The 15,164-nt window shown below is 47.7% G+C and overlaps 1 protein-coding gene across 3 annotated transcripts in view; it reads left to right on the top strand.

Moving 5' to 3' along the window:
* Nucleotides 1-15,164, top strand: part of PCSK5 (proprotein convertase subtilisin/kexin type 5) — a 448,720-nt gene that overhangs the window by 140,309 nt on the left and 293,247 nt on the right. For all 3 annotated transcript variants that reach the window (XM_075828207.1, XM_075828203.1, XM_075828198.1), the window contains exons 6-7: nucleotides 1,632-1,720; nucleotides 5,751-5,923. In XM_075828207.1, the coding sequence (XP_075684322.1) occupies nucleotides 1,632-1,720; nucleotides 5,751-5,923 (262 nt within the window). The remainder of the gene's footprint in view (nucleotides 1-1,631; nucleotides 1,721-5,750; nucleotides 5,924-15,164) is intronic.

Raw genomic sequence — 15,164 nt, forward strand, 5'->3', positions numbered from 1 at the left:
TGAGGTCTGGGGTCTGTATTTAGGGGGTCTGGTGTGGGGTCTGTATCAGTTTAAGGGGTTTAGGGTCTGTATATTTAGGGGTCTGTGTTCGTTTAAGGGGTCTGTGGTTGGTATTTATGGGGTCTGTATTAGTTTGAGGACTGGGGTCTGTATTTAGGGGGTCTGGTCTGGGGTCTGTATTGGTTTATAGGGTCTATTTAGGGTGCCTGTTCTAGGGTCTGTATTAGTTTAGGGGTCTTTATTTAGGGGTCTGTATTTAGTAGTATGGTCTTGGGTCTGTATTAGAATAGGGGGTCTGGTCTGGGGTCTGTATTACTTAAGGGAGTCAGGTCTGGGGTCATTATTAGTGTAGGGGTCAGGTCTGGGTCTGTATTTAGGGGGTCTGTATTAGTTTAAGGTCTGGTGTCTGTATTTAGGGGGTCTGGTCTGGGGTCTGTATTTAGGAGGTCTGCTCTGGGGTCTGTATTTAGGGGTCTGGTCTGGGGTCTGTATTCGTTTATGGGGTCTGTTTTTAGGGGTCTGTATTATTTTAGGGGTCTTTATTAGTTTAGGGGGTCTTGTCTGGGGTCTGTATTAAGGGAGTCAGGTCTGGGGTCATTATTAGTTTAGGGGTTCAGGTCTGGGGGTCTATTTAGGGGTCTGGTCTGAGGTCTGTATTTATTTAGGGTGCTTGTTCTGAGGTCTGTATTTGTGTAGGGGGTCTGGTCTGGTCTGCAATAGTTTAGAAGGTCTGGGGCCTGTATGTATTCTATGATCTAGTCTGGGGTCCAAATTTATTAGTCTGAGTAAAAGGTGTTGTCCAGGCACATCGATAGGTCATCAGTATAAAAAACAGTCCGTGCCCGGACAACCCCTTTAATGTATTGTTCTGGGCCTTGGTGTCTAAATTTGTGTTTCTATAGAGGCTGGAAATGGCTGCAGAAGTCATGGGCAAAGATGTCTCATCAAAAGAAGTCGCTATAACGGTCTGCGTCAGATGGAGAAGAAAAGAAAACGGCTCCTATCAGAGAAGACGTCACTTGTGAGTCACTGGATCTATAGGGGATCTGTCCCCTCTCCTGACATGTCTGTTGTAGGTAATCCTTGTATTCTGCATATCTCTGTGTACCCAGGACTAATAGACAAATGCGTGTTACCATTCCCATTGTCAAGAGGAAGTGTCCCTACACCGTGTGATACTGTCAGCGATGATTGGAGACTGTCAGTATGTAGGGACACAGCCTTTTGACAAGGGGAATCGTAACAACCATTTGTCAATGCTCGCGCAGAAAGGTGGTGTTCACTATAGACACAGCAGAGCGACGGTGGGGAAGGGGGGCCCAAGTTTGTGGTACAGCCCAGGGCCTATGATCTACTTAATCCGCCACTGAGTCTGATCCAGTATGATTACATATCGTGAAAATTGTGTGCAGGCAACTTTATTTCCACATTTTCAAATGAATCATGGCAGTAAGGCGTAAAAAAATTGCACCCAAACTGGCATGTGTGAATACAGAAAATTCAGGTAACTTAAAACTGTTAGTGAAATAGCTGTATGTCTTAAATCCTTCTCATCATTGTGCCTTACATGCAGCACATTTCTTTCCTTCCACTTTGTAAATGAACGTTTAATTTTTTTTTACCCTCTTCAGGCATGGAACTCGCTGTGCTGGAGAAGTTGCTGCTACTGCAAACAATTCACACTGTACAGTCGGAATAGCTTTCAATGCAAAGATTGGAGGTGCGAGTCAGTTTTTATTTATCATCATCATTGTTTCTATTATTATTCTTAAAGAGGACTTGTCACCTCTCCTGACATGTTTGTTTTTCCCCAAGAAATAATATTGCTGGAGCATCTTTTTTGGAATACTGTGTTGTGCCGTTCCTCTTTTATTACTATTGGGAATGCATGAGTTAATTGTGTTTACAGAGTCTGACATTGTTAGCACTGATTGGATAGTGCCAGACTGTGTAGGGACACACCCTATTGACAAGGGTAACGTCCAGCTGGAAATGTATTTATACATTTCCAGGAGGAATAAATGAGGTACGCAGAGTTCTACGAAAATATGCTCCAGAATTGTTATTTTATGCTAATCGGTCTTCTTTAATGCTGCATGCTTTTAGGCCTTATTCACACGAACGTGTATTACGTCCGTGATACGCGCGTGAAAATCACGTGCGTCGCACGGACCTATGTTAGTGAATGGGGCTGTTCAGACAGTCCGTGATTTTCACGCAGCATATATCCTCTGCGTAAAACTCATGACATATCCTATACTTGGCCGTTAAAGTCAATGGGTGCGTGAAAATCGCGCAGGCACACAGAATCACTTCCGTGTGACACGCGTGATTCGCGCAACAGTAGATAAAGAAATGAAGGAAAAAATAAAAGCACTTCCTTCATTTCTTTTTCTAAACTTCAAAACCGCGTCTCATAAGCATGGCATATACGTGAAAATCACGCAGCCACGCAGCAAACACTGATGACACACGCAACTGCGTTCATGTGAATAAGGCCTTAGATTGTGGTAAGACTACATCATAGGCGTCTGCATTTTTTTTATAATATATCCTGTAATTCAAACCATAAAGTAGGGCCCCATGCACACGACCGCAATTTTGATCCGCATTAAATGAAAATCGTGAATCAAATCAAAAATCGTCCATAGGGTTGAGAAAAATCTAGATTCTAGATCTAGCCCTACACACAGTGATAACTCTGAGTACAGATAATGTAGTAGATGTCACCTGCAGTCCTATGTAACACCACAGATAAGACACAGTGATAACTCTCTGAGTACAGATAATGTAGCAGTGTTACCTGCAGTCCTATGTAAAGCCACAGAAAACACACAGTGATAACTCTCTGAGTACAGATAATGTAGATGTTACATGCAGTCCTATGTAACACCACAGATAAGACACAGTGATAACTCTCTGAGTACAGATAATGTCGATGTTACATGCAGTCCTATGTAATACCACAGATAAAACACTCTGATAACTCTCTGAGTACAGATAATATAGTAGATGTTACCTGCAGTCCTATGTAACACCACAGATAACACAGTGATAACTCTCTGAGTACAGATAATGTAGATGTTACATGCAGTCCTATGTAATACCACAGATAACACAGTGATAACTCTCTTAGTACAGATAATGTAGATGTTACCTGCAGTCCTATGAAACACCATAGATACCTAAGTGATAACTCTGAGTACAGATAATGTAGTAGATGCACACACAGAAATATATACACATACAGATACAGGGGCATAGCTAAAGGCTCATGGGCCCTGTTGCAAGAATTCAGCTTGAGGTCCCCTACCCCTTCCCAACAGCACCAGACCCCTGCGCACGCCTATACCCAGCTGCCTTGCCCGACAGACCCCATGAATGCCTCCAGAGTATAATGCTCCCCATAGCTGACCCCACAGTATAATGCCCCATATCTGCCCCCACACAGTATAATGCCCTCTATAGCTGCCCACAGTATAATGCCCCACACAGTATAATGCCCCCATAGCTGCCCCCACAGTATATTGCCACCATACAGTATAATGCCTCATATAGTATAATGCACTCCATACAATATAATGCCCCCATACAGTATAATGCCCCCATAGCTGCCACATACAGTATAATGCCCCTGTGGGTGCAATTTACCAGCCCACACGCCTTGAATTCCATCCAGTTCCAAATTAGCTTTTAAAAATAATGTTATGAGTACGAGCAGCTCGGAGGAGTAAAAACACACAGACACGTTACTGTATGAAAATCCTTCTACTTTATTCTTATCAGCACGTATATTTATACTCCGACAATAACAAGTTTTCAACAACAAATGAGTCAGAAAGTTTAGATAAAGTTCCAGAACTTAATTGGCTCTTAGGGGGGCCGTTCCCTTATCTTCCCAATTATTGCTGCGTAGGCTTTGCACCCGGCCCTATGACTCTCCATTTTAATTCTTATTATTACTGCGTAGTACTTTGCACACGGCCTACTGCCTTAAAGTCCCAGAGTATCTACCTTCTAATATAACTAACTTGTACAAGCATATAAAGATATGAGTATATAAGGTATACAGTAAGTCTAAAACACTTTGGAAAATATTTTTGCTTTCACACCCCCCATAGCTGCGCCATATACTATAGTGTTCCATACAGTATAATGCCTCCATAGCTGCCCCATACAGTATAATGCCCCCCATAGCTGCCCCATACACTATAATATCCCATACAGTATAATGCCCCCATAGCTGCCACATACAGTATAACACCCCCCATAATGTATAATACCCCATAGCTATCCCATACAGTATAATGCCCCGCACAGTATAATGCCCACCATACAGTATAATGCCCCCATACAGTATAATGTCCCCATAGCTGTCCCATACAGTATAATGCTCCCATACAGTATAATGCCCCGCATACAGTATAATGCCCTCCATAGCTGCCACATACAGTATAATGCCCCCATAGCTGTCCCATACAGTATAATGCCCCCATAGCTATCCCATACAGTATAATGCCCCTATACAGTATAATGCCCCCCAGGCTCCAGCATTGCACTGAACTGTATTTGTAGTACGCAAATACAGTTGGAAGCGTGGTCAGCGCTGTGTGGCAACGGGGGCCTGGGGACCCGGTCGCAACTGCGACCGTTGCGACCCCTATAGCTACGCCACTGTACAGATACATATATATGCACTTAGACAAACAAATACACACACACAAAGACACACATACACACATACTGGAACTTATACATACACAAACACAGAGACACACAGACAAATAGAGGCACAAACAACAGACAGACTGAGCACTCACATCTCCTTCCTCACAGGCTTCTTGCAGGTCGGGCTGTGGGCGAAGCTAACTGTGCCTCGGACACCACGTCCCTGCCAAATATATATATGATGACTAGTATAGAAAACCCGTTACACAGGTTTGCTAGAAAAAAGAATGATAAGTATTTGTAAAAAATATTATAAAAAAATATAAGTGTATTTTAAAACCTAATTACCAAAATTTAAAACCGAATAAAAATGTGGAAGCTTTTGGTGAATAATAGATTATTCACCCAGGGTAAAGGACGTGGACGTCCTTCCGTTTGTTACCCTATAATGTAGTAGTTGTTACATGCAGTCCTATGTAACACCACAGATAACACAGTGATAACTCTCTGAGTACAGATAATGTAGTAGATGTCACCTGCAGTCCTATGTAACAACACAGATAACACAGTGATAACTCTGTGAGTACAGATAATGTAGATGTTACCTGCAGTCCTATGTAACACCACAGATAACACAGGGATAACTCTGAGTACAGATAATGTATTAGATGCACACACAGAAATATATACATATATAGGCACTTAGACACACAAAGAAACACATACTGACATACTGGAACTTATACACGCACAAACACAGTGACACACAAATAGAGGCACAAAAAAACAGACAGACTGAGCACTCACATCTCCTTCCTCACAGGCTTCTTGCAGGTTGGGCTGTGGGTGGAGCTAACTGTGCCTCGGACACCACGTCCTTGCCAAATATATATATATGATATATATGGTTTATATTGTATCCATTTATACATACACAGGAATTGCTCCTTAAGTTGTGTGTGGTTGTATAGAATACAAAAATACTAAGATTGTTGCTTTTTATCAATATTCCCGGTATACTGGGCATTCAATTATTTAATGGCACCAAATAGACTTTCTAACATCTCTTTGGATATGAACAGGAGTGCGAATGTTGGATGGAGATGTAACAGATATGGTGGAAGCCAAATCCCTCAGTCTAAACCCACAGCATGTACATATCTACAGTGCAAGCTGGGGACCAGATGATGATGGCAAAACAGTGGATGGACCAGCATCTCTTGCCCGTGATGCCTTTGAGAATGGCATCAGAACAGTAAGTGTGCATAGAGGTAGGAGCCTAGGGCTATGTTGTAATACAGTCAATAAGATTGTGGGTAGATAACTATCCAGAACACATTTCTGCTTCTGAGAAAAACATATGAGTATGTCTACAGCAGCTGCAGGGTATCTGATGCCATGTCAAGACAGATACCAGCACTTGTACAATATTCTGCTCTGCTTTCCAGATGTCTTCTCATCAGTTGTCAACAACGGGAATCAATAAAAGGTTTATATACACGGACACTGAAAAACGTGAATAATTTACAAGGGTAAACTGCGAAGCATGACATCGTACACAAACTGTAACACTGCCAACATTGATCATAGACCACACAACATAATGTGAATATAAATCAATAGAGTACAAATTCAGAGCATTACCTACGCCAGTGGTCTTCAACCTGTGGCCCTCTAGCTGTTGTGAAACTACAACTCCCAGCATGCCTTGACTACTGCAATATACATCTATCATATGTGGCCCAGGGTCTGCTTATGGCAGGCAGCTGGGTTCTCCTGCACCCGGAGCAAAGATTTAGTTTGGCACCCCCCCCCCCAACTTTGTTTCCGACATCGCCTTCCCCCTCGCCATGTTTGCTTTCTCTACCAATCAATGACGTAAAAAAAAAACACATTTTTTTTAATGAAACTCGAGCATAAAAACATTTGTATATTTTACAAGCAATATAGTTATATAAGGTAGTTAACATAACAATAAATTAAAAGAAAATAATTTAAAGAGGTCAGTGTGCATGACTAGAACAGATTGTGTGCATGACAAGAACAGATTGTATAACTGAGGCTAGTGAGACTATATGGTGACATAATGAACAGCCTCCACTTGTAAATAATGCCACACACCCCCCTGTTGATAGTGCCACTCAGCACCCCCTGTAGATACTGCCAAACCCCCCTTGTAGATAGCAACGCACTTCCCCCTGTAGATAATGCCACTCAGCACCCCCTGTAGATAGTGTAACACATCCCCCTTGTAGATACTGCCACACAGCTCCCCTGTAGAGAGTGCCATACAGCCCCCACTGTAGATAGTGCCACACATCCCCATTGTAGATACTGCCACACAACCCCCCCTTGTAGATAGTGCCACATAGTCCCCCTGTATATAGTGCCACTCACCCCGCCTGTAGCTAGTGCCACACACCCCCCTTGTAGATAGCGCCAAACATGCCCCCTGTAGATAGTACCACCTCCCTTGTAGATAAAGCAACACATCCCCCTCCTTGTAGAAAGTGCCACACACCCCCCCCTGTAGATAGTGCCACCCAGCACCCCGTGTAGATAGCGACACACTGCCCCCTGTAGATACTGCCACTCAGCACCCCCTGTAGATAGTGTCACACATCCCCCTTGTAGATACTGCCACACAGCCCCCCTGTAGAGAGTGCCACACAGCCCCCCTTGTAGATACTGCCACACAACCCCCCTCGTAGATAGTGCCACACAGTCCCCCTGTAGATAGTTCCATACCCCCCTTGTAGATAGTGCCACACAGACCCCCTGTATATAGTGCCACACACCCCGCCTGTAGATAGTGCCACACCCTCCCCTTGTAGATAGCGCCAAACATGCCCACTGTAGATAGTGCCACCTCCCTTGTAGATAAAGCAACACATCCCCTCCTTGTAGAAAGTGCCACACATACCCCTGTAGATAGTGTCACAGCCCCCTTGTAGATAGTGCCACACAGCCCCCCTTGTAGATATTGCCACACAGCCCACATTGTAGATAGTGCCACACACCCTCCTGTAGATAGTGCCACACAGCCCCCCTTGTAGATATTGCCACACAGCCCACCTTGTAGATAGTGCCACGCACGCTCCTATAGGTAGTGCCACACAGCTCCCCTTGTAGATAGTGCCACACAGCCCCCCTTGTAGATACTGTCACACAGCCCCCAAACAAATAAAAAAAACTTATACTCACATAGTCCCGTTCCCACGACGAACGGGACAGCTCCACAGCCTCTTCAGCAGCCTATGAGATGGGATCCTTAGGCTGTCCTGATCCATTGACATCATCACGCCGGCCGGCGCAGGTATCCTCTCCTTTCGCCTTAGTAAATGGCAGGGCAGAAAGCTAGCTCCTTGCTCCGCCATAGTATTCAATTGTATCTGCGTCCTAAGGACGCAGATACAATTGAATGTGGAAGTAGCCCGGGGCCCCGTAAGCCCTGAGCAGGTGACGCCACCGGGAATGAGGGGGCCCGTGCTGCCAAGCCCGGTTTATTATGGGCCGGGCTGCACGTGCCCCCTCAGCCGCAATGGCTGCTATAGCAGTAGTTCCGCCCCTGATCAGCAGCGGCGCTGCGGCTCCCCCTTTTCCTTCCCTCCTATTTGCTCCCAGGGCACATGCCACCCCTTCCTCTTCCCTAACTACGCCCCTGGCATATGGCACATGATACTGCACTGTGTAACCTGCAGCAAGAGGGGCAGTCACATTCTATAAAGGTTCGGTCAAACCGTCTCATACTCGGCTTCAGAATAGAATTAAAAGAGTTCATGTTTTAAATGGCAACTTTAACTCTACCTCTACCGCACCACAAAATCATGGATAGACTTATAACAAATGGTTTTGTCACTACTTCTGTTCTATAGAAACAGTGCTAAGAAATGTTCCTGCAACTTCTTTCATATTGTATAATACAAGAACAGCTGTATCGCCAAAAGTAAAACGATTTTTTTAATAAAGACTAATTACAAAGTTACACTGAACGCACTGACTAATCTATTTATTTAAAAAAATGCCCTCGAAGGTGTTCATAGCCTTTAAAGTAAAGTTATACTACAGTTTTCATTGCAGATGCAGGATTAAAATAAAAACAGAAAATCCTCTGTTTTATGTTTTATGATGCAGCAGTGCGGAGATTTCTTTGTGGATACTATTCTTTTCAGTGGCTGCTAATATTTTGTATTTTGTGATATGTTCAGTATGTGTCCCAGGTTGACAAAATAGAAAATAAAAGTAATGTCTAAGGGCAGCTTCCTGCGCTCCGACACAGTGGGGGAGCTTCCTGCATTGTCTGAAGACAACAGAAATCACATCTGCCATGAGTGTGTGTGGGAACAGATAGGTCTCTCTATGGGAGGTTACAAGTGTTAGTGGCACTGGCATTATCCCTCATGACCTGCCTAAGTAGAGTCGTGTGTTAGTGCACCTTCCCTTATCCCTACCAATCCCTTCACCCCCACCTTTAGGAAAAGACACGTGACACCGAGGTTGGATGTGAAATGGCCACAGCAGCCGTTTTATTAATTTCACAGTTTTAAAACCAAATTAAATCCGAAACATTCGGATAACTAATTAGGAATCCACCAGAGAATTCCTCCTAATAATTCACATGACCCAACATGGGTCAGAATCATAAATAACAATTTAACGTTAACATTAGACCGAGCAGGGGCAGTCCTTGAAGCCATTTTAGATATTCCTTTTTTACACACCTCGAGTTAGCCATCTGCAAACCACCAATTACCTCCAGCCGTAAACCAGCTCGGAGGCACCACTGACCTCTGCAGATGGCTCCAACCACCAGAAGTCCACTTCAAGGGGATAACACCCGATGAAGCCTTCAAGTGCTATACCGACCACTAGAAGTCCACTTCAAAGGGATAACACCCGATGAAGCCTTCGAGTGATATACCTTCCACCAGAAGACCACTTCAAAGGGATAACACCCGATGAAGTCTTCAACCATGTACCTTTTTTGGGGGACGCATACCCCCGATGCGACCCCCCCACCAATTTTGTACTGACTGGCCTCAAGGACTCCCCCCGCCAGCTGCCATGACACCAGGACCTACTCCGAATGAAAAGAAAAAAAAAAAAAAAAACATGTTAAATAAGCACACAATAAAATTGCCACACTCATAAACAGAATTAATAAAGACCACAAGGGATAACACCAAATGGGAGGGAGGGTGGGAGCTTACTTGTGTGAGTGTTACTTCTCCCGCTGCTTCCGGCTCACTGCCGAAAAACAGCGGGAAGCTCCGTAACGGCCCCCTAACTCCTCCCTGTCCCTCCTCCACCTCTAACTTTCCCTACGAAGTTAACCCTTTCCCTCCTAGGGCTGTCATGGAGGCTTCCCTCCTAAGCCCTGCAGGCTGCGTCCAGCCTCGTCTTGACCTGCCTAAGTAGAGTCGTGTGTTAGTGCACCTTCCCTTATCCCTACCAATCCCTTCACCCCCACCTTTAGGAAAAGACACGTGACACCGAGGTTGGATGTGAAATGGCCACAGCAGCCGTTTTATTAATTTCACAGTTTTAAAACCAAATTAAATCCGAAACATTCGGATAACTAATTAGGAATCCACCAGAGAATTCCTCCTAATAATTCACATGACCCAACATGGGTCAGAATCATAAATAACAATTTAACGTTAACATTAGACCGAGCAGGGGCAGTCCTTGAAGCCATTTTAGATATTCCTTTTTTACACACCTCGAGTTAGCCATCTGCAAACCACCAATTACCTCCAGCCGTAAACCAGCTCGGAGGCACCACTGACCTCTGCAGATGGCTCCAACCACCAGAAGTCCACTTCAAGGGGATAACACCCGATGAAGCCTTCAAGTGCTATACCGACCACTAGAAGTCCACTTCAAAGGGATAACACCCGATGAAGCCTTCGAGTGATATACCTTCCACCAGAAGACCACTTCAAAGGGATAACACCTGATGAAGTCTTCAACCATGTACCTTTTTTGGGGGACGCATACCCCCGATGCGACCCCCCCACCAATTTTGTACTGACTGGCCTCAAGGACTCCCCCCGCCACAGCGAAACAGGCCTTGACCACCTTAAGCCTGTGAGTTCCGCCACACCACCACCGCCCTTTCAATTCCTTCTGCTATTGCCAAGCTCCACAGATCAATCCCAACCTCGGTCAAATGAACCCCATCGCTCCTCCAGTAGTTCCCCACTCCTGACTCCAAGTCCCTGTGCCGAACACAAATGCCCCCGTTTTTGGCTACAAATCGGGACACCGCGCGATTAACCTTAATGCGAGCCTTATTGACTCTTTCCACTGACCTAGCCAGCCGCCAATGTTTTCTTGGGACAATGTCCGACCACACAATTACCAACCTGGGATAAGAAACCCACAAACACAACATATCGTGTTTAATATCCCGCACCAACTCACGAAAAGGGCGGACACCCAAATCGTTCCCACCCACGTGCAAGACCAAGATCTCCGGGACCCTATCAAGCCGGGCATATGTCTGGAATTCCGCTAACACCCTACTCCACGACATACCTCTAAATCCCAGCCAATGCAAAACCGCATCCTGTCGCGGAATGCGCAACTGGCGACCGTCCGGGCGGACGTCCGCCCTCAAAGCCCCCCAATGCACGTAAGAGTGGCCCAGCAACCACACCAAACACGGAGGCGGATCTGAAACGGAAAAGCAAGTTAAATACCACCACACAAAACATTCTTATAAGTGCAAACGGCAAAACTCATAACAGATGGGGGCGGACATAAGACCTAAATCTGTTGGACTCCCAACGACCGATGCGCCGCACCCCCTCATCATCCAACCCCCAGCGCCCTGCTTCCGTTGCTGCGCCAATCCTGAAGGAATGAGATGAGTACGCGTCCGCCGCAACACCGACCGCCGCCAAGCATTTTTTGAATACAGCTCTAAATTGAAATCTAGACAAAAATAACCCGTCCTCGTGACATAGCAATGGCAACTCCGGAGACCCCACTTGTGGCTTAAAACCCTGCCTGCACGCCACCGGGCACATAGCCGAACCCGGGAGAGCGAACAACACTATCAGCTTCCCCTTTCCTAATTGGTCAGTCTTTGACCGACGCAACCATACCTCCAACCGATCTGTATATAGGCTCACGTCTCTCAGTCTCAACCCCCCAGCTTGCTTGGTACTCGGCGAAACCAACTCGCCGATTCTAAATGCCCCAAAGAACGCCAAAGAAAAAGCTAACCGAAACAACCTCATCTCGGCCGAAGAACGACAGACCGATGCTAATGATCCGCCCAAAGAGCTCAGCAGAGAAAACGACACAGGCCTTCTACGATCCGCCTCGACCCTACCTCGGCGCAAACCCTTCAAAGCCTGCCCCACTAAGAATTCCTTAGACACATCCCTAAAGCCCCGTAACTTGAAACCAAACGCCACCGCCGACATGAAGCGGTTAACCTTTGCCAATGAAAACCCCGCCTCCCAGGCGTCCCCTAACCAGTACAAAAGTGCCACCAACCTGTCTCTATCCGTGTTGACATCACCCAACTCTCTTACCCACTCCTCCCACTGCCTCCAGCAAGCAGAATAAGCACTCCACGTTGAGCGCGCCAAAGACCTTTTCACCAATCGTTCTACGGGACCGAGACCAGATCCCAAAGATGTTCCGGGCAGACCAAACCGAGACGTTCCGCTCCCGGTGCCAATTGCCGAAACCGGTCCCACTGCGAGCGAGAAAGAGCATCAGCGATACAATTCCGTACCCCCGGCACGTGCACCGCCACCACCCACGCGTTCAATGACAAGCACACCAACACTAAATGTCGCAACAACTGAATTACCGGAGGAGAGGACGCCGTGATGTTGTTAATGGCCAGCACCACCCCCATGTTGTCGCAGTAAAAACGAACCTTCTTATCCCTGAGCCTGTCCCCCCAGATGGTCGCCGCAACCACGATGGGGAACAGCTCGAGCAGGGCCAGATTCCGCGTGAGTCCACTGGACACCCAGCTAGCCGGCCATTGACCCGCGCACCACGGACCCCCCCCATAAGCTCCAAAACCGCCCGCTCCAGCTGCATCCGTAAAAATATTCAAATCACTCGTATCCTGCGCTGGAGCCATCCATAGCGACCGACCGTTATACTGGCCCAAGAAGTCATCCCATACCTGCAAATCAGCCCGATGCTCCTCCTTGAGCCGTACGAAGTGATGTGCCGCACGCACTCCCGCCGTAGCCGCCGCCAACCGTCTACCGAACACCCTCCCCATTGGCATAATCCGGCAGGCGAAATTCAACTTCCCCAGCAACGACTGAATCTCCCGCAGCGTAATTTTTTTTAACTTGCAAGCCCGACGTACCTCCTGACTCAAAGCCCCCAACTTATCCATCGGAAGACGACACTCCATAGCCACCGAATCTATCTCAATTCCCAAAAAACAAATCGTCGTTACCGGGCCCTCAGTCTTTTCTGGCGCCAAAGGGATCCCAAAATCCCTCGCAACCTTCTGCAGTGCGTGAAGCAGATTACCGCAAACGGGCAAACCCCCCGGGCCGACGCACAAGAAATCGTCTAAGTAATGTATCAACGAATCGACCCCGGCTACACCCTTCGTCACCCACTCCACGAAGCTACTAAAAGCCTCGAAGTACGCGCAAGAAAGGGAACACCCCATCGGAAGGCACCGATCCACGTAAAAAGCCCCATTCCAAAAACAACCCAACAGCCGTTGGCTTTCTGGATGAACTGGCAACAACCTGAACGCCGCCTCGATGTCGGTTTTTGCGAGCAGCGCGCCTGGACCCGCAGCACGAACTAACCCCACCGCTTTATCGAATGAGGTATACACTACGGAGCACAACTCATGATCAATCCCGTCATTTACCGACAAACCCTTGGGAAACGATAAGTGCTGAATCAACCGGAATTTTTGGGGCTCGCGCTTTGGAACAATACCCAATGGGGACACGACTAAATCCTTTATTGGCGGATCAATAAAAGGCCCCGCCATGCGGCCTAACGAAACTTCTTTAAACAACTTTTTTGACACGACCTCAGCATGCAAGTAGGCCGATTTAAGGTTCCTCCGCGTAACCGGGACCTCATAAGGAGGCGGAGGAATAATAAAACCAACACTAAACCCTTCGTAAAGCAACTTCGCCGCAGCCCTATCCGGATACTCATTTAGATAGGGGGCCATCCTTTCCACCCTCACCGGTGACAACCCCTTGACCAGCCGAGGAGGACTGGTTCCCTGACCTCTTTTTTCGCATACATTTTGCCGCCCCATGGGATGCACCATTACACTCCGAACACACGTGCTTGAACTTGCACGTGGCCCCAAACTTACACTGGCCATCGTTGAATTGCCAGCAGAATCCCAACTTTGCCCCACCGCCCTGTCCGACCTGACTGGACTGGCCCCCTTGGCCAACGCTCCCGGGAAAGGGCTGCCTAACCGGAGCCGTGACCCTTAACCAGAGAGCAATATCCTTCTGGTCCCACTGAATCGCCGGCCGAACCGCTTTTCGCTGACGGAATTGCTCATCGTATCTGAGCCAAGCCTGCCCCCCGTACACCCGATGAGCCTCCCCAATGGCGTCAAAATAACAAAACAACGCCGAACAATTTTCCGGCGCCTTTTCTCCTATTACACTGGCTAAGATGGCGAACGCCTGCGACCAATTAACGAACGTCTGCGGGATAAGCCTATACCGCCGACGCTCCTCCTCGTCCTTCTTGCTCTCATCCCGCTTGCTCCTATCCAAATTGAATTTAGCAAGCGGCAGAAGAGAAAAAATCTCAACGTATTCGTCCTTCCAAATACGCTCACGCACCTCCTGCTTTAAGTGCGCCCCCAACGGACCTTCAAAGCAAACATACACCTCCCCGCGAGCACGATCATCAATACGCACCCGATCGCCGTCTTTTTGGGCCTCGGTCTGTACCGACACCGCGACCGCCTCCGTAGCCGCCATTACGGGACGCGCCTGTAACAGTCCCACTTCCCTGGGGCCTTCCCAAACTACCGCCGGGGACACCTCCGTAACTACTGGCGCCGCCGCCCTATCTAGACGCCCGACCAGCTCCCGCAAGCAACCCACCAAGTCCGCTAGACCCGCGCCGTCGCGCCCGCCCGCGCCACTACCGGCCACCGATGCGACGCTAGCAGCCCCCCTGCCGACACCCGACATAAAAATCGCTGGATACGACAAAGATGGAGTTATGCACTCACCGGGCTGCACAGGCGCTGTGTTCCCGTCAGCCGGACCATCCTGCCCTCGCCGATACACGTCTATTTCACCGTCTTCCAGCTCCTCTCTCGCCGACGACTGGCCATCCCACCGACATCTCCGAACCGGGGATGATGACGCGCTGGCAGATGGGCCGGCAACCTGCCGCCCGACCGCTGGAATCCAAACTTCCGACCGGACCTGTTGCCTCGACGTCGCTGCAGGTCTAGGCGTCCGTCTCGACGATCCTGATGAAGCCTGCCCCCTGGCCGG

Source organism: Rhinoderma darwinii, chromosome 1 (genome assembly GCF_050947455.1).
Source record: "Rhinoderma darwinii isolate aRhiDar2 chromosome 1, aRhiDar2.hap1, whole genome shotgun sequence".
In the NCBI taxonomy this organism is placed as follows: Eukaryota; Metazoa; Chordata; class Amphibia; order Anura; family Rhinodermatidae; genus Rhinoderma; species Rhinoderma darwinii.